The sequence below is a fragment of the Fonsecaea nubica genome (assembly GCF_001646965.1).
Source record: "Fonsecaea nubica strain CBS 269.64 chromosome Unknown Scaff1, whole genome shotgun sequence".
Taxonomy (NCBI): Eukaryota; Fungi; Ascomycota; class Eurotiomycetes; order Chaetothyriales; family Herpotrichiellaceae; genus Fonsecaea; species Fonsecaea nubica.
Window position 1 is genome coordinate 243063 of NW_019173674.1, and position 20738 is coordinate 263800.

General features: G+C 51.9%; 8 protein-coding genes across 8 annotated transcripts; 4 read left to right on the forward strand and 4 right to left on the reverse strand.

The window, feature by feature from the left end:
* Positions 1 to 169: 169 nt before the first annotated feature.
* AYO20_00082 (hypothetical protein) lies at positions 170 to 529 on the reverse strand (the record flags this gene model as incomplete). Its single annotated transcript, XM_022638393.1, has 1 exon — positions 170 to 529. One exon carries the CDS (start codon positions 527 to 529, stop codon positions 170 to 172), a length of 360 nt encoding a protein of 119 aa, XP_022505358.1.
* Positions 530 to 1145: 616 nt separating this feature from the next.
* AYO20_00083 (hypothetical protein) lies at positions 1146 to 2050 on the reverse strand (the record flags this gene model as incomplete). Its single annotated transcript, XM_022638394.1, has 2 exons — positions 1146 to 1958; positions 2015 to 2050. The coding sequence occupies 2 exons, from the start codon at positions 2048 to 2050 to the stop codon at positions 1146 to 1148; spliced, it is 849 nt and encodes a 282-aa protein (XP_022505359.1).
* Positions 2051 to 3176: 1126 nt separating this feature from the next.
* AYO20_00084 (hypothetical protein) lies at positions 3177 to 5224 on the forward strand (the record flags this gene model as incomplete). Its single annotated transcript, XM_022638395.1, has 6 exons — positions 3177 to 3282; positions 3333 to 4089; positions 4134 to 4224; positions 4411 to 4505; positions 4557 to 4859; positions 4924 to 5224. The coding sequence occupies 6 exons, from the start codon at positions 3177 to 3179 to the stop codon at positions 5222 to 5224; spliced, it is 1653 nt and encodes a 550-aa protein (XP_022505360.1).
* Positions 5225 to 6409: 1185 nt separating this feature from the next.
* On the reverse strand, positions 6410 to 9831 carry AYO20_00085 (hypothetical protein; the record flags this gene model as incomplete). Its single annotated transcript, XM_022638396.1, has 2 exons — positions 6410 to 9711; positions 9762 to 9831. 2 exons carry the CDS (start codon positions 9829 to 9831, stop codon positions 6410 to 6412), a joined length of 3372 nt encoding a protein of 1123 aa, XP_022505361.1.
* Positions 9832 to 10282: 451 nt separating this feature from the next.
* AYO20_00086 (hypothetical protein) lies at positions 10283 to 13021 on the forward strand (the record flags this gene model as incomplete). Its single annotated transcript, XM_022638397.1, has 1 exon — positions 10283 to 13021. The coding sequence occupies one exon, from the start codon at positions 10283 to 10285 to the stop codon at positions 13019 to 13021; it is 2739 nt and encodes a 912-aa protein (XP_022505362.1).
* A 652-nt stretch (positions 13022 to 13673) lies between these two features.
* On the forward strand, positions 13674 to 15458 carry AYO20_00087 (hypothetical protein; the record flags this gene model as incomplete). The annotated part of the gene is made up of 3 exons (XM_022638398.1): positions 13674 to 13941; positions 14000 to 14161; positions 14215 to 15458. 3 exons carry the CDS (start codon positions 13674 to 13676, stop codon positions 15456 to 15458), a joined length of 1674 nt encoding a protein of 557 aa, XP_022505363.1.
* A 278-nt stretch (positions 15459 to 15736) lies between these two features.
* AYO20_00088 (hypothetical protein) lies at positions 15737 to 16318 on the reverse strand (the record flags this gene model as incomplete). The annotated part of the gene is made up of 1 exon (XM_022638399.1): positions 15737 to 16318. The coding sequence occupies one exon, from the start codon at positions 16316 to 16318 to the stop codon at positions 15737 to 15739; it is 582 nt and encodes a 193-aa protein (XP_022505364.1).
* A 1156-nt stretch (positions 16319 to 17474) lies between these two features.
* Positions 17475 to 20156, forward strand: AYO20_00089 (cell division control protein 48; the record flags this gene model as incomplete). The annotated part of the gene is made up of 4 exons (XM_022638400.1): positions 17475 to 17524; positions 17578 to 17721; positions 17775 to 18024; positions 18078 to 20156. The coding sequence occupies 4 exons, from the start codon at positions 17475 to 17477 to the stop codon at positions 20154 to 20156; spliced, it is 2523 nt and encodes an 840-aa protein (XP_022505365.1).
* Positions 20157 to 20738: the final 582 nt, after the last annotated feature.

The window sequence follows — 20738 nt, forward strand, 5'->3', positions numbered from 1 at the left end:
TGGTCTACAACTCGAGGTGCGATTTGATACGAACTCGAGATTCCATCCACAAGTAGGACATCTCCTTTGAGACACAGCGCGAAGCACGAGGTCAGCAGATCGTCTGCGGTACCTCAACATCACCGCCCGGCGCACAGAAACTCGATACAAGGACCATCCACAACACTGTCTAATCGTGCTTGTAGCCCGACATTGGTGTACCCCGACCAGCCTCATGCCCAGCGCAGCCTTGGCCGTACCTCCTCGCATCCGCCTCAGCCTGGAAATCACGCACTTTAACGCCGTGTTTCAGTACCTCGTCACGGGCTCTTTCGCTGAGTTCCGTCTGTTCGTGGCGCTGTTTCGCCTCGCCGGCGCTGAGAATGATAGGAACGCGTGCGGCACCAGTCCGTCTGTGGAATGGGGTCATTTGAGATCTGTTCGCCACAGGGCCGGTGGTCACGCTGGCCATATCCACCTTTGGATAGGTGACCTTTATTGGTGGCGGAAAGACGCGGGCTACAAGCCGTGGTTTGTGCACTTCGCTCATGTCTGTTGGTGTGTGGTCTGTCTGATTCAAATGGCGTGGATGTCTGTTCTCCGGTGATGGGGTCGGTCAGATTACCGTGTGAAAAGCTCAAGTTTGGTGTCGTGACGACGAGCGTCGATTGTTCCGGTCGACGACAGGGAGAAGGCTTAGGGCTATCGTAGCATTGCCTGACCCGTTGCATGAAAATTGGTGTGTAAATTCAATGCAGTTGATCCCGGACTGTAGTTTAATAGTCGATGGATGATATCCAGCACTCGCATGGAAGTTAGAGAAGGGCGGAATTTCGAGTCAGGGTACCTGGTTCAAAATTCAGTTGGGCTGCCTCTGACGTTCCAAACTCGACCGATTCGCCCATTTTATGCCAACTGCTCAGGTCGTACAGAAAAGCGGGAAAACGGAGATTGGCCCGGTTGGTGGTATGGAGGGGATGGTGTCAAGTTCGAGTTGTTCGAGTTGGGCGACACAACATAAATTTATCGAGTGTACAGTGAGCCGGAGGCATGTGCAGCGTTTATCGTTGCGATTTTCTGGGAAGAAAAGGCGAAGAAAGTATCAGTATGCAACTGTTCCTCATCCTTGAAGCGTAATACAACATCCTTGGGTAATCTCCTTTCACCTAATGCTTTGACCCTCGGCGTTTCTTCTTACTCGCTCGCCCGTTTGTACCGTTGTTGTTTGACTCGGGTGGAGGTCTCTTGCCCTTCTGCGGCTGTGGATTCTTTGGGGGCGCCGAAGAAGGTGTCGCCGTTGCGGGTTTCGGATCGTTGTTTTCCTTCCGTTTTTTGGTCTTGGGGCCCTTGATACTCCCAGTGGAATCACCGCTCTGTCTCTTGCGCTTCTTGTCCGTCTTAGCCTTTTTGCGCTCTTCCTTCGCCCGTGATCGTGCCTCGACTCTCTTCAGGAAAGAATCGTCCTCTTCCTCTTGTACCGGGTTATCTCGCTGGTCATCGCCATGTTTTGGTCTCTTTCGCATGCGCTCATTTTCGGATGTTGTGGCTGGTTGTATCTGCTCCCCAGAAACTTTCCGCTTGGGACCGTTCCTCGCCTTTACGGCGACAATAGGCTTCTCTTTGTAGAGTTGTTCGATTGGAGTGGGATTTGTGTCGACTGCGAAAAAGCCGCTGGGATCCAATAGTGGCTCAGCAGGCATGGGAGCTTTTTGGCCAGCTGTAGAAGTAGGGATTGGGATGTCGAGGATTTCCGGCTCGGGAACCTTTGCATCCTCGATGACTTGCTCTTCTCGCTTAGTGACTTCGGTCAAGGATTCGGTGGAAAGCTTGAACGTTGCAATCAGACTCTCAGTGGTGTTGAGACGTTCTTGCACCAAGTTCATAGTAGCACTATCAACAAGACAGAATTTTCGCATCTCCGCCAACAGGGAAGCGTGAGCGTCGAGCAAGGCTAGGAGCGAATTGTGCTGGTAGAAGAACTGTGGCCCTGGGTCAGTCTTGTACGCAAAGGCAGTTGTCTGAACTTTCTACCTACTTTTTGCCATGTTTTTTCGCCGACATCTGGGTCCATCCTGAAGGTACAGTCCAGCACCCAGCTGGAGAGTAAAGTGTATAGACGAGTTTGGCTTTTTGGTAGAGAAAATCGTTCAAACAGTTTGATATCTCCAATACTGAAAATGTGAGAATGCGACAATAGATTCACCGTAGATCTCGGTGAAGTTGCTACGGCAGAGCACATACCCTTCCGCCGTTTGCATGTCTGGTCTTTGACTTCACGTCACACCTTTGTCTTCCAACTTACCATCACAAGTTCTTCAGAAGTCAACCCACGCAGAGATGGCAGAATAAAGACATGGGAAAACACTGCCCTGCTCACTCAGACGTGATGTGCGCGCCCCCTGCGGGTCATGTACTCACATGCTCCTGAGGACCTGGCGAAGAAGCCACACGCGCGGTCCTGATGCCCAGAGGGCGCGGTTAAGACTGCAAGGACAAAGGCTAACTGTGGCTTTTGGCCCATGCTGCTCTCAAGATGGGAGAGACACAAGAGAGTCTCTCTTGGCCGTCAGCATGTTTGCATGGAGGATGTTGTTGTCGTTGTCGTCTTGTGGAGTCGAACTGATTCAAGAGGTGTGGCAGCATTGAATGGCTCTCTATTGATGCCCTCTAAGGACATGAGTACAATATGCATTGAGGCCCATTCGAATACCGCTACTGCCATTGATCGTGCTGGCCTATTCACCGGTGGAGGCTACCCAGAATGTTGTCGTTGCTCCTGCCGCCGAGACGACGGATGCACCCACCTCAACGAGTTTCCTCCCCTCCTCCTCTTCTATCCACCCGCTTCATTTTCTTCTTCCTCTTCCTCTACTTTCTTCATCTCACTTCTCTTAATACCAAGGCTACAGCTTTGCTTGCTCAAGTTCCCTGCTGTTAGCTTCTCCTCCCTCTTATCATCCATCCTCCACTGCATCTTGGTTGCTCATTCTCATTTCCCCCTTTGCTGCTCTATTCATTGGGCCCCATCCCATTTCTAAACAACACCCTTGGAAGAACCACAAAGAGGCGTGGTCTGAAGCCCCTCTCGTGGTGACAGATTGAAGGCGAGTCTATCCGTTCCGGACGCTCCTCCACCGTGATGCCTATGCCTTACTGTCAGAAGGATACTAACCAGTGAAACCCAGACTGCAGCAGCCATGTCTGACAAACCTGCAACCCAGTCGGTCTCAAGCAATGCATATGCTGGCTATCATCAGTCAAGAATGCCGTACAATGCATCAGGCTATCCACAGTACAATGGAGGTAAGAGCTGGAGTCACTGTCTGAGGCACAAATTCCTCACCATGTCACAGCTATGAACATGACCAATTCCAATCCCCTTTCCAACATGCAGAACCTCAAGGCCACCCTGCCACCCTCTGCTTCGGTTGAGACTGAGATGAATGCAGTCAATCGTCCCGGATACAACAGCCCCTTGATGATGTTGCCGTCTGGTCAAGCCGTGCCACTCCCCAACTTCTACGGTCAGAACCAGACCTCAACTGCAGATGCTTCCCAATTGCCCTATGTCCCCACTGGTATGTTTCCAAGCTTCATCGGAAATACCAGCATGGCAACAAGTGCTCTCCCAGGATATGGTTGGCCGTACAATCTTGCCTCCAATGTTGCCGGGTTTGATCCAGGTCGTCGAGGATCCTGGTCTTCCAATGAAGAGAATGCTTCCAACAACCAAAACGTGGCACTGCAGGGTCAATCGGACTACTACAACTCCATGGCCTACCTGTCGACCACTCCTGCCAGCCAACACTACGTTGCTGGGCCCATTCAACCAATGAAGTGTCAAGACAACAAATCCTACGAGATGGTCAACCTTGATGAGCTCGTCAACCGTGACCCACAGATCCCTCGTGCAGTGCCCGCCATGTGGACCAACCAGGAGGAACTCAGCCTGGCCAAATGTCTTCAGAATCCCGAGGGCATTACCAACGTCTACATTCGTGGCTTCATGCCGGACACCACCGATGAGGATCTTGAGCGTTGGGCTTCTCGCTTTGGTGAGATCGAGTCATGCAAGGCCATCATCGAGCAGGACACGGGCAAATGCAAAGGGTATGTTGCCCCACCCACCTGTTGTGCTTGCTAACAATGTCCAGCTTTGGGTTCGTCATGTACTATTCTCCCGCTGCTGCAGAGAACTGTATCCGTGGCTTCTTCCATCTTGGGTTTCAAGCCAGCTATGCTCAGGTATGTAGCACTGCCCTACTATGTCGTGGTCGTCTAACACTCCCAGAAATCTCGCAACTCCCGACTCAAGGACTTGGAGGATAAGAACTCTACCAACATTTATTGCACCGGGGTTCCTATTGATTGGAATGAATCAGTTTGAGTTCTCCCACCATGTTTGTAGCTTCTACTTACAAACCTATCTAGGATCTGGCCAAACATTTCTTGCCGTATCACGCCGTCTCCACCAAGATCTGCCGCGATGCGCCATCCGGAGTCAGCAAGGAAGTTGGCTTTGCAAGGTATTGAAAGATGCTTGGATCCATATGCGTGAACTTGTCTGATTGTCACAGATTCGAAACACGTGAGATAGCAGAACGTGTCATCAAAGAATTCCACTCCGTCCTCAACGAGCGTGATGGCATCAAATTGTTCCTCCGCTTTGCCGACACCAAAGCTCAGAAGCAGCTCAAACAACAGAGTCAAGAACGTCGCAACTGGCGCAGCCGCGAATACAGCTATTCGGTTGAACACACTCCATCTCCAACTCTGTCTCGATTGCAGAACGTGAACAACCACATCAGTCCGAATGGCAGTTGGCAGTCTCCGGCTGGAACTACCAATGGCTTCACTCCAGCGACGTCAGTCTCTCCGCCGTAAGTCTGGCCTTGCTGCCCAAGCTCCTTGGTTCTTCAAGTCAACTAACCACGCGTCCTGCAGTGAGCTTCCGGGTGTCAACAACAAGACTGCGACCATGATCCGCAACTCCACGTCGACTTGGCCAATGCAGGGGGGACTGCAGTCGATCACCAACTCCACCACTGTCAGAACCAATCTTCCAGCAGCCCATCCTTACATTGAAGTCCCGCCAAAGTCTGCGGCCGCGATTGCAATCATCCCAGACAATGGCAACATCAGCAAGAAGACCAAGACTCCAAGTCCAAAGAAGGTCACCATTAGAATTGAGCCAGCCAGCGGCAAGGAGAACTACACCGCCACCACTCCGCAATCTTGCAAATGAGCCAGCTACGCCAACGCCGCCAAGGACATCTGTTCCCGCATGCTTCCAACTATTTTTGGCGTGCATTTGTTCTTGGTCTGCTGGTACTATCCATCTTGATTCCTTTTGCTCATTCTTGCCTCGAGCATGCACACTCATCCCCTGAAGCATGCATTTTTGTCACCCCGACATATACACAGCATGAAAAGAGACGGCATTCATTACTCATGTACAGCAAGACCTTCATCATGGTGCATCGATGAAAGAAAAAAACATGGATCAGGCAATATGTTGATAATACAGGTGTAGGAGGAGGAGCTGAGATCGGTCTAAGTCTTGACAGTTTGTATTTTCTAGCTAGCATGTAGTTACTTGAGAGACTGAACTCACAATGCATTCAGTTAACATACAGCCTGTTGCCAGCGTCACTTTCTCTCACATCTCGTTGACAGATAGTGTTGACGACTTCACTTTTGCTCTCTACTTGATAACTTCTCTCGTACACATTTAGTGCTTGGAAGCGGCTTGGTGTAAATATGTGGTTCTTTTCAAGTACTAGCGGATGCCCAATTTCGAAGCCTTGGACTGTGCAGGTTGTGCGAAGGACACAATGGACACCCAACAGCAGAAGGGAGGAGCAACTCCAGATCGCTCGTCAACTACCCGTGTCTGTGATATGCCGACACCCCGCGAACACCAATCTTTGTTAAGGCGTCTTATTGGCAGGTGAGAGGTGCCTGGCCGTGAAAGGTCTTGTGTGATAACGTGTCCCCAGGACGAGCGTCGGAGGAGACGAGGCTGTGGCAAAAAAGGGGCAGGGCCCGCTTTGGTCCGTACACCACGTGATTATGAGTGATTACAAGTGTAGGATTGGAATGGAGTGAGGCGAAGTTAGTACTTGTACAGGCATCCAAACTTGGACGTCATTGTAAGATCTTCATGATTCTGTGTAAATGTACTTTGTTACCTAGGGTTTGTAATGTGTTTGTAATGTACGCAGCGGTGCTACCTCTTCATGCGGCGCGTATCTGGCCAGCCTCATAATGTCACGACACTTCCCTTATGAAAAGTCCAGCCCCCCCGTCCCCCCCGTTGTTCGCTTGAAACCGACGCACTTGATGCTTCCCGCGGTGCAAGAGACCAAAAACTTGTTTGTTGCACCTCCGACAAACTAAAGGTGACTAGATTGTCCTTTACCGCAAAGTCTTAGGGATTGAACAATGCAGGCTCGTCGGCTTCGGCTTCGGCTCCCGCTTCCATTGCCGCTGACGAACTAGGTGTTTGAGCAGGAGAATTGTCCCATGTGTCCGCCTCTCTGGCTTGAGGCCACTCGTTTCCTGTCCTCATCACTGCGGCCCAGTCCAACTCTTCGGGAAACCACTTATCTCTTCTTACTGTTTTCTTGTTCCCGCCTTCTAAGGCCGCCCTTGCTGCTCTTGTACGCCGCTGTCTCTTTATCCCTTGCTGACTTGACCCGTGCAGTTCGTTTCGAACCTGCTCAAGTCGTTGATCGTGAGACACGATGTAGCGGATGTAGGGGGCGACTTCTGTCACAAGTGAGATGGCGGATGGATTATCCAGGGAGGGTGCTTTACGCCCGGGCGAGCTGGGGAGGCCGATACGGGATTCTTCCAAGAGAGGTTCGAACGCTTCGCACATTGATGATTGGAGGGTCGTTGATTCGTTCAGATTCCCGAGGTACAGGCGGACGACTTCGTTCCTGTGGAATGTGTGGTCGCTTACAGCGGCAGCAGCTGGATTGGAGCATTTCCATAATGTGCTCGCGACCACAGGTGTTATTGTGTCATCGACCAGATCCATTGCGCTTCTCGCCTCACAGAGGGTGAGCATGTCATCCAGTGCTGAGACATGGTTCGCCTCAGTGCCGATTGAACAGAAATTGTCCCGAACCCAGTCCTGTGCAGGAATACCCAGATTGTCCTGGGAAAAACGAATGAGATCTTCAACGTCGTCAAAATCGGCCGGCAAGAGATCAAGCCCGTTGGTGACAGTGTCTTGACTGATAATTCGTGTGACTGAGCCATCTGACATGAGTTGGGACTCACCGTTAAAAGGAAGCATCCAATCCAGACCTCCCTGTTGCGATCCGACCGTCATTTGGCACCAGAGATTGAGTTCCATGATTGACGCGCGGAGATCTTGACCTTTCGTAAGATAGAGGTTCTGCAAGACTTCTTTGCTCAGAAGATGTCCTTCAGCCGCACATATTGATCCTAGAAGCTGTACAGCCAAATCCTGTTGGGGAATGTCATATCGCAAGACGGCAAAGAGGTCTAATTCGGCCATGGGCACGGAATTGACACTGTTGCATGTGAGGATGACAGGTCGCTTGGAGGTTCGGATGAGTGATTGAACGCCACTCCAAAAGGCTTTATCTTCTTCATACAGAATGTCGACCTCTTCAAACAAGACGAGAGATTGTTTCTGCGACTTGGATTTAGTTTCTTTGGTCTCTTTCACTTCGCCAATTTTGGACTGTCTGCCACCCTTTCTGCGACCCATAATGTCTGCTGTGGAATCCTGGCTGTCCGTCAAAGGCCCAGAGGTGGAGTAGACTGTGTCACTGTCCTCCAACGACAAACTTGACCTTCGGCTGGACGTGTCTCGGTGCTGAACCAAGTGGTTCTGTGTCATGTCCCCTACCCTGTCTTGGATGTCCCTTGCACTTCGTCGCATACCAGGGTGGATCTCAAATACCTCGAACCCCAGTTGTTGTGCCACGGCAAAGATTGAAGCAGTTTTTCCAGAGCCTGGAGGGCCTGTGAGGAGGATCGCATTCTTTCCATTCGCAAGCGAACGGGCATCCTCGTCGTCTGAATATGCAATGAAGTCGTCCATCTCTTCCGACTTCCGCTTGCGACGCTTTTTGGGAGTCAGAGGTTTCGCCTTTGGTTGTAATTTGCCAGTCTGAACTTGGTGCACTCTCAGATTACTCAGCCAATCATGTAGAGCTTTTCCTTGTGGTTCTAAGACCTCTTGCCAACAAGTCGGTGCGTATTCGTGGCACCAAAGTTGGGGTCCCGCGGCCATGCCCCTGTCAAAAGAACTGCGCGTCGATTCAACAACTGCTCCGAGCCGGGAAATTGAGGCCGACTGATGTTTCGATTGGTGGTCGATCCCATAGAGCGTTTCAGTGAGTCTTGCGAGTTCTTTGCTACCCATGATCTTTCGCTCGGGTGTGTGAATGGGCCTATCGTCGACATTCTGCTCCAAACATCGTGAAAAGTTCCCAAGTATGTCTTCGTCCGCATTGACACGAAAAGCATGTTGTTTGAATTTGGGCTGTGATAAAGAGAGTGTCCGAACTGTGGCTGCACCACGTGGAGCATGGCTTGGTTGTACATGTTGGATGTTGGTCGGAGGCCAAACGGGTAAGAGCACCGGCGCATTTTTGTTGTGAACTGTCCTCCTTGATTCGAAGATAATGTCTTTCCAAGGCTTTGGTGCCTTCGGCCTTGAGGTAGTCTCGTCCTCCGAGGGGTTTGCAACAGAGGATGTCTCGCTTTTTAGGTCAGACTGCTTTTGACTATTGCCTGACAGTCTTCCCAGAAAAAATGGGTGCGTGGCCTTACTCACGACAGGGTGTTGGGGTGCTAGCTTTCCCTGAGCTTGCGGGCCTTGAATGTGGCTCTTTTCAGAGTCTTGAGACAAGATGGCGTCGATCTTAGAACCGGAATCCGGAGCCGAATATGACAACGTAATGCGCAATGAGGACACCAATTTTCCCTTCTTCATTTCCAGTTTCTTATATCGACGGGCAGTCTTTTTTGCGTCGCCACTCTCCCCAGCTGTGTCGTTCGCAACACTCCGTGACGCACGCTTGGGCGATTTCTTCGGCGAGAAGATGAGTTTTCCGTGACCACTTCGCATCATCTTGTTCCTTTGAGTAGAGCCGCGTTCGCTCTCCATGGCTGAAGGGTCGTCCGTTGTGTTATCAGGCGGTCGATGGTGACGATCAGGGGATTTTGTGAGGTCGATTTCAGCTGGGTTTGAAGAAGAACTAAGAGAAGGTCGACTGTCAGGAGTTGTCCTTTGCGATGTGATACAACCCTCTGCGGACAATGTCGGTTGAGATAACTGAATTCTACTTCCATTGTCGCAGAAGAAAGGTCGATCAGCAACTGTCTGGTCCTCAGCACAATCGTGAGGTGGTTGGATATCATCGCATGTCTGTGCTGCAGCCTGGAGCTGGTCCTGCCACGTCATCTGGCTTGTGTGTGAAGTCTCTGTTGTCACGGTGAGTGAATGCACAGAGCTGGTAGACACTCTTCGTCTTTTTATTCTAGTGTTTTCGTGTTCAAGGTCGTCTCCCTCTTCCACACTCCATGTTCGACTAGGGGCAGCCTCTGTTGCCTCTGTGCGTATAACATTGCTGGGATTACAACTCTGCTCTTCATTGTTGTTGGGAGGGTCATCTTCGCCTGCGCCATCTAGCCCTCGAATTCTGGGGAGAGGGCCTTGAGATGAGGAATCGTTGGGTGCGGCGGCTATAAACAGCGTCAGCGCGTGGTATCCCGGGAAGGATATGATGGCGTACCTTTCCTAAAGAACGGATGCATATGGGATCGATGTTCTGGGACAGCGCCATAGTCAAGCAGCGTCGCCATTGACCTACGAGTCAATTTTTGGAAGGCGGTGGTGTCATGAAGGCTAGATTCCGCTCAGACTAGTGAATGGACCGATGAATACGTCGTAGATGAATCAATGAGCCGTGGCCAGCCCTCCCCTAAGGCAATTGATAGTTGGTATAGGATCGAGGTGCGCGTGGTCATGATGTATAACTGGATTATCGGAAGCGCGTCTGTGACGCGATTCCCATGCCCAGAAATGGGGGGTGCACTGTAAATGCCTTCCAGTTGCTGATAGGCTTGCACAGGCGGAAGATCGGCCACTAAGCAGGCCCTGGTTAGGGAAGTGCTTAGCGAGACTTATTACCATTTGGGACTTGGACGGAGGAACCTTGCCGCCCTCCGCAAAAATTTTGTGGAGACCATCTCAAAACTTTTTGTCTGCACACCAAGTTCTACCTCGCAGCACTACAGTACTCATGCTCCAGCCATGGAAATCTCAACTCCCCATGTGCTAGCGAGACTGCCTCGTCCTTCTAGGCTTGACGCCAACCCTCGTTTTGGCACAGTGTATTCTGTGCGCGACGGACTGAAGAAGCGCAGGAAAGAGATTTGTGTGGCCGTGGATGGTGATTCCCTCGGGCTGTATGAGGTACCATTACATTGTATCCTTCCACAGGACAAGCTGCTGACAGAGGTTCAGATCCAAAATGGGACGATCCTAGCCTCTTATCCCGTGCCTCCTACCACACGTTATTTTGGCCCACCATGTTCAATTCGCGAAGAATCGCAGGGGCAAATCCGTCGAAGGACATACTGTGTGACAAAGCGAGACACATTACGCATCGAATCTTTCCAGAGCTCAGGAGATGACACAGTCCGCGCCTCACAGTGTGTGAGTGTAGCATTGGATGAACAAGAGTACCCGGTCGTACTGCTTGAAGTTCTGCTTAGAGGTCGAGAAAAAGAGCCGTTGGTGGTCCAACAAAATGGTACCCTAACAAGTTTCTCTGAAGAATTGAACGCCACATTATTCAAGGGCGCTCTTTGTTCCAAACGACATCCAAACATCAAAGTACTGGCTGCTCAACATCTTACAAGTTCGGAAGCACTGAAGACTGTTCTAAAGCAGAGGCCAGATCTGCTCAGCGAGGTTGCTCCAGCTGGTTCCTACTTGGCGGTCGCATATTGCAAAACCGAGCATTCGGCTAATCCCAACAGCGTGTTCTACGGTGTCTGGTCAGTTGAAACAATCGATCGAAATCTGGCTGCTCATATGGTTTCGATTTATCCATTGTTCGACCATGAACTATCGTTGGGAGGCAACAACTCCAAGTCACTTTCGCCGAAGGATCGATCTTACACCTTTAACCTCAGGGCATCGAATCTATTTCTTCGTGCCGGAGAATCATTTTACTCGTATGATCTGACCGGCCTAGTACCTTCATTGTCTTCTGCTCTACACACTGGTCTGAACTGCTCTTACGAAATCATGGCCATTTCTCCCGCGTTCGCTATCTGCTCCTTTGATGAGTCAGTTCAGCTTTATGACCTCAAATTTCAGTCCGTTCAGGCTCAAATTGACGCGAGAAAGGGGAATCTCAAGCGGAAACGCATGAGAATGGCCGTCCAAGATCGGAGTGGTCCCATCGAATTTGTCGCATATTATCCCCACACTGCTCGTGTCATCGGACGGAGGCGTCATCAACTCCTTGCAATAGATATTTCTGGTGGCTCATCAAAACGACTACTGGAAATCGGAAGCAAACTTCTCCAAAACGTGGCACGCGGTGTTAGTAACCATGAGGCTCTGCCTAGTGCTCTCGATGGGCGGTTGTCGGCGATCGGCTCCGCAACCATCATTCCAGAGTCTACTGTCGGCTGGCAGCCCATCAAACAACGTCTTGACCAGCTCGCTGGGAGTGGCGATGTCGCCGGCTTCGAAAACACTTTCATCAACGACATTCGACAGGCTATTATGCAGTCTTCAGCTCTCGGAGGACCCAGTGGGGACTTGCCTCTGGATCGTATGGCGATCCCAGACTTCAAGATCAACTATCTTCTGTCGAAGATCTTTCAGGTGGTCGCAACGCCAAATGCGCAAGACAATGCACCCAACCCCACAGAGACGCGATTGGAGATCCGGATACCGTCATTCAAACTCATCCTATGGCTGTGCCGGCTCGGGTTGCTGTCCGCCCAGCACCTTGGGAATGCAATCTCGAGTTCCCCTTCTGGGCCTGGGTTGACGAATGTCGGTGTCCATGCGGTTGCACGAGCTGTCCTTAAGGCAGATCCCTCGTATAACTTGCTGGAAGAGTGTCTCGAAAGTGGGTTCAGTCCATATGTGGAGGAGCAAGCAGCGATAGTTCAGCTTCTCATCCAGCAGGCTCTGGCTACATCGTCTGGGACAGCCATTCCTGAAGCGGATCGCCGAACAGAACCCAAGGAAAGCGACACTCCCTTACCGCCGGCCGGCACGCAGGTTCAGGCACTGGCCGTATCAGCGACAAACACTCCGTGGCTGCCTCCTCAACTGCAAAGATCGCTAATCGAAGCGCTGGATAGACTCGGCGTTGCTGCGCCTGCAGTCATCTCCGCTAACTTAAAAGCTTTGCTCGCCCACACCGAGGCGCTGGCTCTCATTCAGTTCTTACGGCAGCAACTCTTCCAAGGCGGTCACACGCGCTCCTTTCAAAACTTGAATGTGAACGCTGACTCTCTACCAACTGTCAAGCTCGCTTCTAGTATCAAGATATTGTCAGCCTGCGTCGACACCATTGGACCTCTCGGCTTCTTTGAAACTCTAGATCACGAAGACTTTATGGGCAATATTATACCCGACCTGGTGACGGAGATTACACATGCCAAGCAGAGTCTGGAAGACGTGGCGGAGTTGCAAGGGATTCTCCGCGAGACGTTGAGATACCAAGAATCTATACGAAAGCAACAAGCTGCCGGCGCCCGTGTACCTTTCTATGGAACCGGATTACCGGCCCCTAATCAGCGTCCGGGAGCCATCGTGACGCTGTACTCGGAGACTGCCGAGGGGGAAGAAGACCTGCAACCTGGTCCAGGTCTCCCACTCAGCCTGAAGGTCGAGAATGTAGTCAGCGCCGTGAAGATTAGGAATGGTGGTGGCCAATTAAAACATCGGACTGTCAGGCAGAAAAAGATGCTCGAGAGGAGAAATAAAGGCCGGTACTCGTTTGAGCGACTGGCTTTGTGAGATAGTTAGAGCTTTGAAAATGTGATGGCGGATCCGAGGACTCTGGATAAGCATGTCTTATACTCCGTAAACCTTCTCGCTATTTCCGGCTGGACTGTAGTAGAAGCGAGATATCAGATGGCCAAAATGGGACGAAAGCGTATGCAGCGGATTCGGCGTGCCATTGGCCATTGACTATTGACGGGCCTAGCCTCGTTCCAGCCCCATCGCAGCCCCGTAGATGCGCATGCTGCGATCCCATGCCCCCCTCGAACCTCTCCTAACGCAGTCTTCCATCAAATTGAGTGCTCGTACCGACGACAAGATCTTCCTGCTTAGATGCTTCTTCTCCGTATAGTGCGCAACTAGGCAGCCTCGGCCATTGACCAGAAGTCCGATGACCAGAGAGAAACCCCCCTTTTGAGAGACCTCCGCTGCGAGCCTCCTCCGGACTGTCTCCTTTGAATTGAGACGACGAAAGATTCTTCAACGGTCCCCAATAGCGGCAAACCTTTTGAGTCTGCAATCAGAAAAGCTACCGAGCAAATCCTCATCATATCGCCGGCCGAGTCTCTACCCTGCCCCCAAGCCTCCATGTGGCTGGGGTGTGAGGACTGAAACCTAAACCTGATCCGAGCGCCAAAAAGGCAGTTGGATCTTGGACGTTATCACCATGGCCTTTCCCAGCGGAACTACATATCACGCCGACTCTGACGCCGATGATGAATATGAGCGAAGCGTCATGACTTCTCCCACTCAGCTACACACCGATTCAGAGACCTCGTCCGAGCCCGCCTCTAACGAACATACCCCCACGACCTTTGACAACTCGGGAGAAGATCCAAGCCTACCCAGGACGATAATAACAGAATGGACACCAGAAGAGTGCGCTCAGTTTGTGTCTAGTTTGAATCTGAGACAATATTGCCATGCTTTTATCGGTAAGCAGCCTTGCAAGCAGAAACGGCGGGGACTGTCCGCAGGACTGACTGTTCTCAGAACACGGCATTGAAGGCGAAGCACTCGTTGCACTTAAACATGACGAACTCAAAGAGATGGGAATCGCTAGTGTGGGACACCGGTTGACCATACTCAAGAACGTTTACGATTTAAAGGTCAACCAGGACATACCTATCGAACCAGATGACTATGTCCCGCCTAGTAGGCTATTGCCTTACCGTTGGCCAGTGTTATATCGCTGATTCCCTTTTTAGCGGCCGAGCAAAATCCACAATATGAAATGGCAACCAAGGAAGATATCGATCGACTCGCGAGATCAATTCTCCGGTTACGGGACGAGCGAATTGCCCAGGCGGAGGCGCAGTTGACGAGGCTTGCAGATGACTACCGCAAGTTGCGCCAGGAGCTACTACCAGTTTTCAAGATGGCCAAGGAACGATCCGAACCTCTCCCCTATGCCCCTTATCAAGGCACTACCATCAGCCCAGAGGTGTACCAGCAAGATGTCATTTCACCTGCCCCAGCGACGCAGCCGGTGCCCGAAAAGACGAGCCTTACACGAACATTCTCGAAGAAGCTGGGCCTCAGTTCTACCCCCAAGAACAACTCTCCAACACATATACCCAGTACAATCCATGAGGGTAGGACTTTCGCCGAAAGCAACTCGCTGGACCCTTCGGCAGCAGCAAGTCTAGCCTCAAACTCGCTAACCGCACAAATGTCAGGTGGCGTACTAGGGCAACACCCTCATCCCTCTCCAGGAGTCCCTTCCCCGACCTCACCGCTCCCCTACCAACATCAACCACTCGCTCCCCGCTCCTACCAACGTGAAGGAGGAACCGTTAGCAGTGCTATCCCTCGCTACGATGGTGTCGACGACCGCCAAGTTACTATCGAACGCGACCGTGACCCTCCCACTTCTGCGAAATCGGCCTCTGGCAAACTCAACCCTTCAAACAGTACAATCTCTAATGCTTCTACCCTCATCCCCTCGAGAGAACAATCCGCCTCGGTCCCACCCCAGCTCCCCTCGAGCGCCGGTGTGGGCCACACGCCGCATGGCAACAAAGATAGTGGCACCGGAGGTGACGCTCCCTCTGTGGAAATTTTCAAGTCTTTCCGCGTGGGCCTAGAAGATCCGTGCTACAAAGTTCTCCCAGCCGCTCTCAGGAAATATAATATCCAGGCCGATTGGCGACAATATGCACTTTATATCGTGTACGGCGACCAGGAGAGGTGTGTGGGACTGGAAGAGAAACCCCTCGCTTTATTTAAGGATCTGGACAGAGAGGGGAAGAAGCCGATGTTTATGTTGAGAAAGTTAGGGAACGTGATGGTTGGAGACGTGCCACCAACAGCAGGCGTGGGGATGAAGCCACCCCTGGGAGGTATAGGTAGCAGCAGTTTAGGGACTGCTACCACAGGAGTCGTTTCTGGAGGCGCACCGAGCGTCAGGGCAATGCCGCCTGCGCAGACGTTGCCAGGCGGAGTTTTATGATTTCGTTGGCTCTTTCGTTTAGACATGTCGGCTTTAGCGAGGCTTTCAAAAGCGTCTTTGTTTTGAATCTGAAGAGACAGGTTGTTTCCATTCATGCTACGATGCTTTACCAGCACAACCAGCCGCTCGAGAACCACCTACGACTCCATGGAGAGCAAGGTATTTAATGTACTGTACCGAGGTCCTTCCACTATCTCAGCAACATCCAGCGCCGTTCGCTATGCCATATGATACACGAATATCCCAAGCCATCGCCTCGATTACAAGCAGAGACCTGGTCAGTCACTGTCGTCGTTGATCGGCTCGACAACATCCTTGATTTTTTCTTTCAAAAATTCCACTCCCAGCTCAACAGTGACCTCCGGGATCCTTACATCTGGTAGTCCATCTGGGCCGCCCGACCATTCTTTTGACAGTGCAATGGCGTTGTTGTTCACCCCTCCGCCATTCAAGGCTGCCGCAGCAGCTGCGCCTCCAGCTCCAGGTCCAGTTATTGTCGTCGTCGTAGGTGTACTCGTGCCATTCGTCTTGGCATCTTTGCTTTCCTTCTCCCCGGCCTGGTTCTTGCCGTCCTTGGGCATCTTCGCCCGTCGCATAACTTCGCTCATCAGCTCTGGGAAAGTGTCGCATGAGCCATTCCTGAGTAACTCGAGCGCCAATGCGCGGACGCGGTCTGTCCAGCCCGTCCGGGCGAGGCTGTCTGCCAGGAGGGCGCTGAGGTCGGGTATAGCGCCCGTCTGTCGGAGGTGTTGAATGAGAGCTTGAGAGGTCGGGGGTGGTAAGGAGGTCGAGGAGCTGGTGAGGGAAGAAGGGATGGAGATTGTAGCCGCGTTGTCAGCTGATGGCCCTGAGGTCGACATTTTGTGGGTGTCTCGCTATGTCAAGGCCAGAAGGTGGATGTGGGTGCGCGTCGAGATAATGTGGGCTCTAAATGTGTTTTCGTGGTAGAGAGGGGCTCGGTTGGATTAATTTTTGAGATCGATAGTCTGGCACACCTGGCCGTATGCCGCCGGTCGATGTGGGCAAGTAGGAGATATCGTCCTCCGGAGGGCTGTCCAGCAGCACTACTTGAAAGGAAATTGTGAGTAGCCTGAAGCTGTCTGCAAGGAGGCGGGCAGGCGGGCTTGATTCTCGAGAATGTTCCGCTCCGCACTTTGAAAATTGGAGGTGCGGGCGGACATGGGTTGGCGGAGCGGAAATACGCAAGGTACGCTACGAATCAGAGGGCGAGTTCCCGTGGGCTTGTTGTGGACGATTCATGGTTGTATAAGGAAGTGAATTGATTGATCATCATGAATGGCTTTCTTCCTATTATTCGTCATGAGAGGCGAAAATGTCAGACATGTGGTATGGACTGCAGGAGGAATACAGAGACATCTGTGAGAGCTGCGGGTCTTAGAGCCGGATGACTCTCAGTACGCAATCTGGCATTACGCCCCTCGTGGCAAGGCTCAGATTCAGCCTCGCCACCTGGAAGGCAGATCTAGAGCAATACCGAGTACTTGTACAATTACTCGAACAGGATGGGAAGAGAAAGGCATTAAGTCAAGAGCTGAAGGAACAAAGCTTAGCGTGCTATCAAGCAAAAGTGTTTGATGCCTACTTCAAGTGCATGTAAAACTCGTGGCAAGGCAATCGTTGGGCGGCATCAGAAGATTCGACCGTCTTCTCTTTCGTAGGCTGCCAGAGGCAACGTATGTTGGTTGGGCTCAAATGACCGTCATTTGAACACGCCAAGACGGGGCTTTCTCCTGCGCTTCAAGTCCTCTAGAGGTTCAACTCATCACTTTCAACAAACGCTTTGCTCACTCTCACCTTTTTGTTACCATCTCCTTTCTCCTCCTCTCAAGGTCCTTCTTATAAGGAGCTCCTTGGACTCATTCCATCCTTTTTCTATCGTCCCTAAAACTATCGTTGCGAAGACCGGCGCTCTTGTCTCTGGTCTCCTAGAAACCACATCAACAAACCTCCGCAATCTCCTTCTCAGACCGTTTTTGATATCTCAAGGACATCAAGATGTCTGCAGAACCTGATCACGCCCATGACAAGAAGAAGGTCAACCTACAGTATGTGTCACCTTCCTCGAAACCGCAAGATGCGCTGCTAACTCAAGCTACAGTGATGCTTCGGGCGCGGAAAAGAGAGAGGTACGGATTTCTCCCGGCAACCTCCATGGTGACGAATCCCAGACTGACAAAGCTATCCAGGAGCTTGATACGGCCACAGCCATCCTGAAAAAGAAGAAGAAGCCAAACTCATTGATGTACGTTGAACACTGGCAACGACTTGGTGCAGACCGGCTGACAAATGACGCAGTGTGACCGATGCTACGAACGATGATAACTCCATCATTGCTCTCTCAAACAACACCATGGAGACGTTACAACTGTTCCGAGGCGATACAGTCTTGGTCCGAGGAAAGAAACGAAAGGACACCGTCTTGATCGTCCTAGCCGATGACGACCTCGACGATGGAAGCGCTCGTATCAACAGAGTGGTTCGCCACAACCTTAGAGTCAAGCACGGCGATATCATCACTGTTCACCCTTGTCCTGACATCAAATATGTGAGTACTGTCTTATTGCACTATTTCCAGCACAGTTCTGACTTTCCCTGCAGGCGAAGCGCATTGCTGTTCTTCCTATCGCAGATACCATCGAGGGTCTGACCGGGTCTCTCTTCGACGTCTTCCTCGCCCCCTACTTCCGCGAAGCCTACCGGCCTGTCCGACAAGGAGACCTCTTTACAGTTCGAGCCAGTATGAGACAAGTCGAATTTAAAGTGGTCGAAGTCGATCCCCCGGAGTACGGCATTGTGGCCCAAGATACCGTTATTCACTGTGAAGGAGACCCGATCCAGCGTGAAGACGAGGAAGGAAACTTGAACGAGGTCGGATACGATGATATTGGTGGTTGCAGAAAGCAGATGGCTCAGATCCGCGAATTGGTGGAGTTGCCACTGCGACATCCCCAGCTGTTCAAGTCGATCGGGATCAAACCTCCCCGAGGTATCCTCATGTATGGCCCTCCGGGTACTGGTAAGACCCTGATGGCACGAGCTGTCGCCAACGAAACCGGTGCTTTCTTCTTCCTGATCAACGGCCCCGAAATCATGTCAAAGATGGCTGGTGAATCAGAATCCAACCTGCGGAAAGCTTTCGAGGAAGCTGAGAAGAACTCTCCTGCCATTATCTTCATCGACGAAATCGACTCTATCGCACCAAAGCGAGAGAAGACCAACGGCGAGGTAGAGCGACGTGTCGTCTCGCAACTGCTCACTCTCATGGATGGCATGAAGGCGAGGTCCAACGTGGTCGTGATGGCTGCCACCAACCGACCCAACTCGATCGATCCCGCCCTTAGACGATTTGGTCGATTTGATCGTGAAGTCGACATCGGTATCCCGGACCCGACTGGCCGTCTGGAAATTCTGCAAATCCACACCAAGAACATGAAATTGGCCGAAGATGTTGACCTTGAGTCGATCGCCGCCGAGACTCACGGTTACGTCGGTTCTGATATTGCATCACTCTGCTCCGAGGCCGCCATGCAGCAGATTCGTGAGAAGATGGATTTGATCGACCTGGACGAGGACACAATCGATGCCGAAGTGTTGGATTCGCTGGGAGTCACCATGGAAAACTTCCGGTATGCCCTGGGTGTCTCCAATCCCTCTGCTCTCCGCGAGGTGGCGGTTGTCGAAGTTCCCAACGTTCGCTGGGACGATATCGGTGGTCTCGAGGGTGTCAAGCGCGAACTCATCGAGTCTGTGCAATACCCTGTCGACCACCCCGAGAAATTCCTCAAATTCGGTCTTTCACCATCTCGAGGAGTGTTGTTCTACGGTCCTCCCGGAACCGGTAAAACTATGCTTGCCAAAGCCGTGGCCAACGAATGTGCCGCAAACTTCATCTCCGTCAAGGGTCCTGAGCTTCTCAGTATGTGGTTCGGCGAGTCTGAAAGCAATATCCGAGATATCTTCGACAAGGCGCGTGCCGCAGCTCCCTGTGTCGTCTTCCTTGACGAACTTGACTCGATTGCCAAATCCCGTGGTGGTTCCGTGGGTGATGCCGGTGGTGCATCTGACCGGGTTGTTAACCAGCTCCTCACTGAAATGGATGGCATGACCTCGAAGAAGAACGTCTTTGTTATCGGCGCTACCAACCGACCTGAGCAACTCGACAATGCTCTTTGCCGACCCGGACGTCTGGACACTCTTGTCTATGTCCCCCTTCCCGACGAAGCATCCCGTGAATCCATTCTCCGGGCGCAACTGCGCAAGACTCCTGTCGCTGGAGATGTGGATCTTAAATACATTGCCAGCAAGACCCATGGTTTCTCCGGTGCCGATTTGGGCTTCGTCACACAACGGGCTGTCAAACTCGCCATCAAGGAGTCGATTGCCGCAGACATTGAAAGACAGAAGGAACGTGAGGCCGCTGGCGAGGATGCCATGGACGCCGACGAAGGCGAGGATCCCGTCCCCGAGCTGACCCGACGACACTTTGAAGAGGCCATGCAAGCTGCCCGGCGGTCCGTTAGCGATGTGGAGATTCGCCGCTATGAAGCCTTTGCACAAGCCATGAAACAGAGCGGTGGTAGTGCTTTCTTCAAATTCCCTTCTGCTGGTCAAGAAGCCGATGCCGCCAACGGTACTGGCTTTGGTGATGCTGGCAATGATGACAGCTTGTACGACTAAGGCGATGGTGGTGGCGGCACTTGCGACAAAACTCATCCACACTGAGTTGGGGGCCTGGGTGGAAAGCACGATTCTGCAGAGATACGAGGCGCAAAGAAAGTGAACGGCGTCAAGAACCATACCGACATGTGGCTCACCGAACGCATGGACATGGTAGGGAAAAGGGTGTACTTGATGGCCGTGCTTGCAGTATGTCCCATCGGATTCATCGACTGGCCTGGCAAATTTGTATTCTACCTTCTACCTAGACAGATGAGATTGCATGCAAAATAATAGAATGGCTGACTGAGGAGCCATGGGGTTATTATAGGTGATCGGTCCTGTCTTTTGTTATATGAAGCCTGTTTCCTTTAATGCAGCCTGATGCACATCAACTAAGCCTTGTGCATGATGATGTAAACACCCAACGGCCGTTCCGGGGGTGCCGGGGATGCCGCTTTTGGGTGGCTGTGGGTGGCTCCCTTATTTCTCGCCCTCCACCAACCCATCAATCCATCCAATTTCCCGCCCTTTGCTGCCATCTCAATTCCTTTCCTCTCGCGCGACTTTGGTCGACGGTAACGACAGTATCTCTTTTTGTTT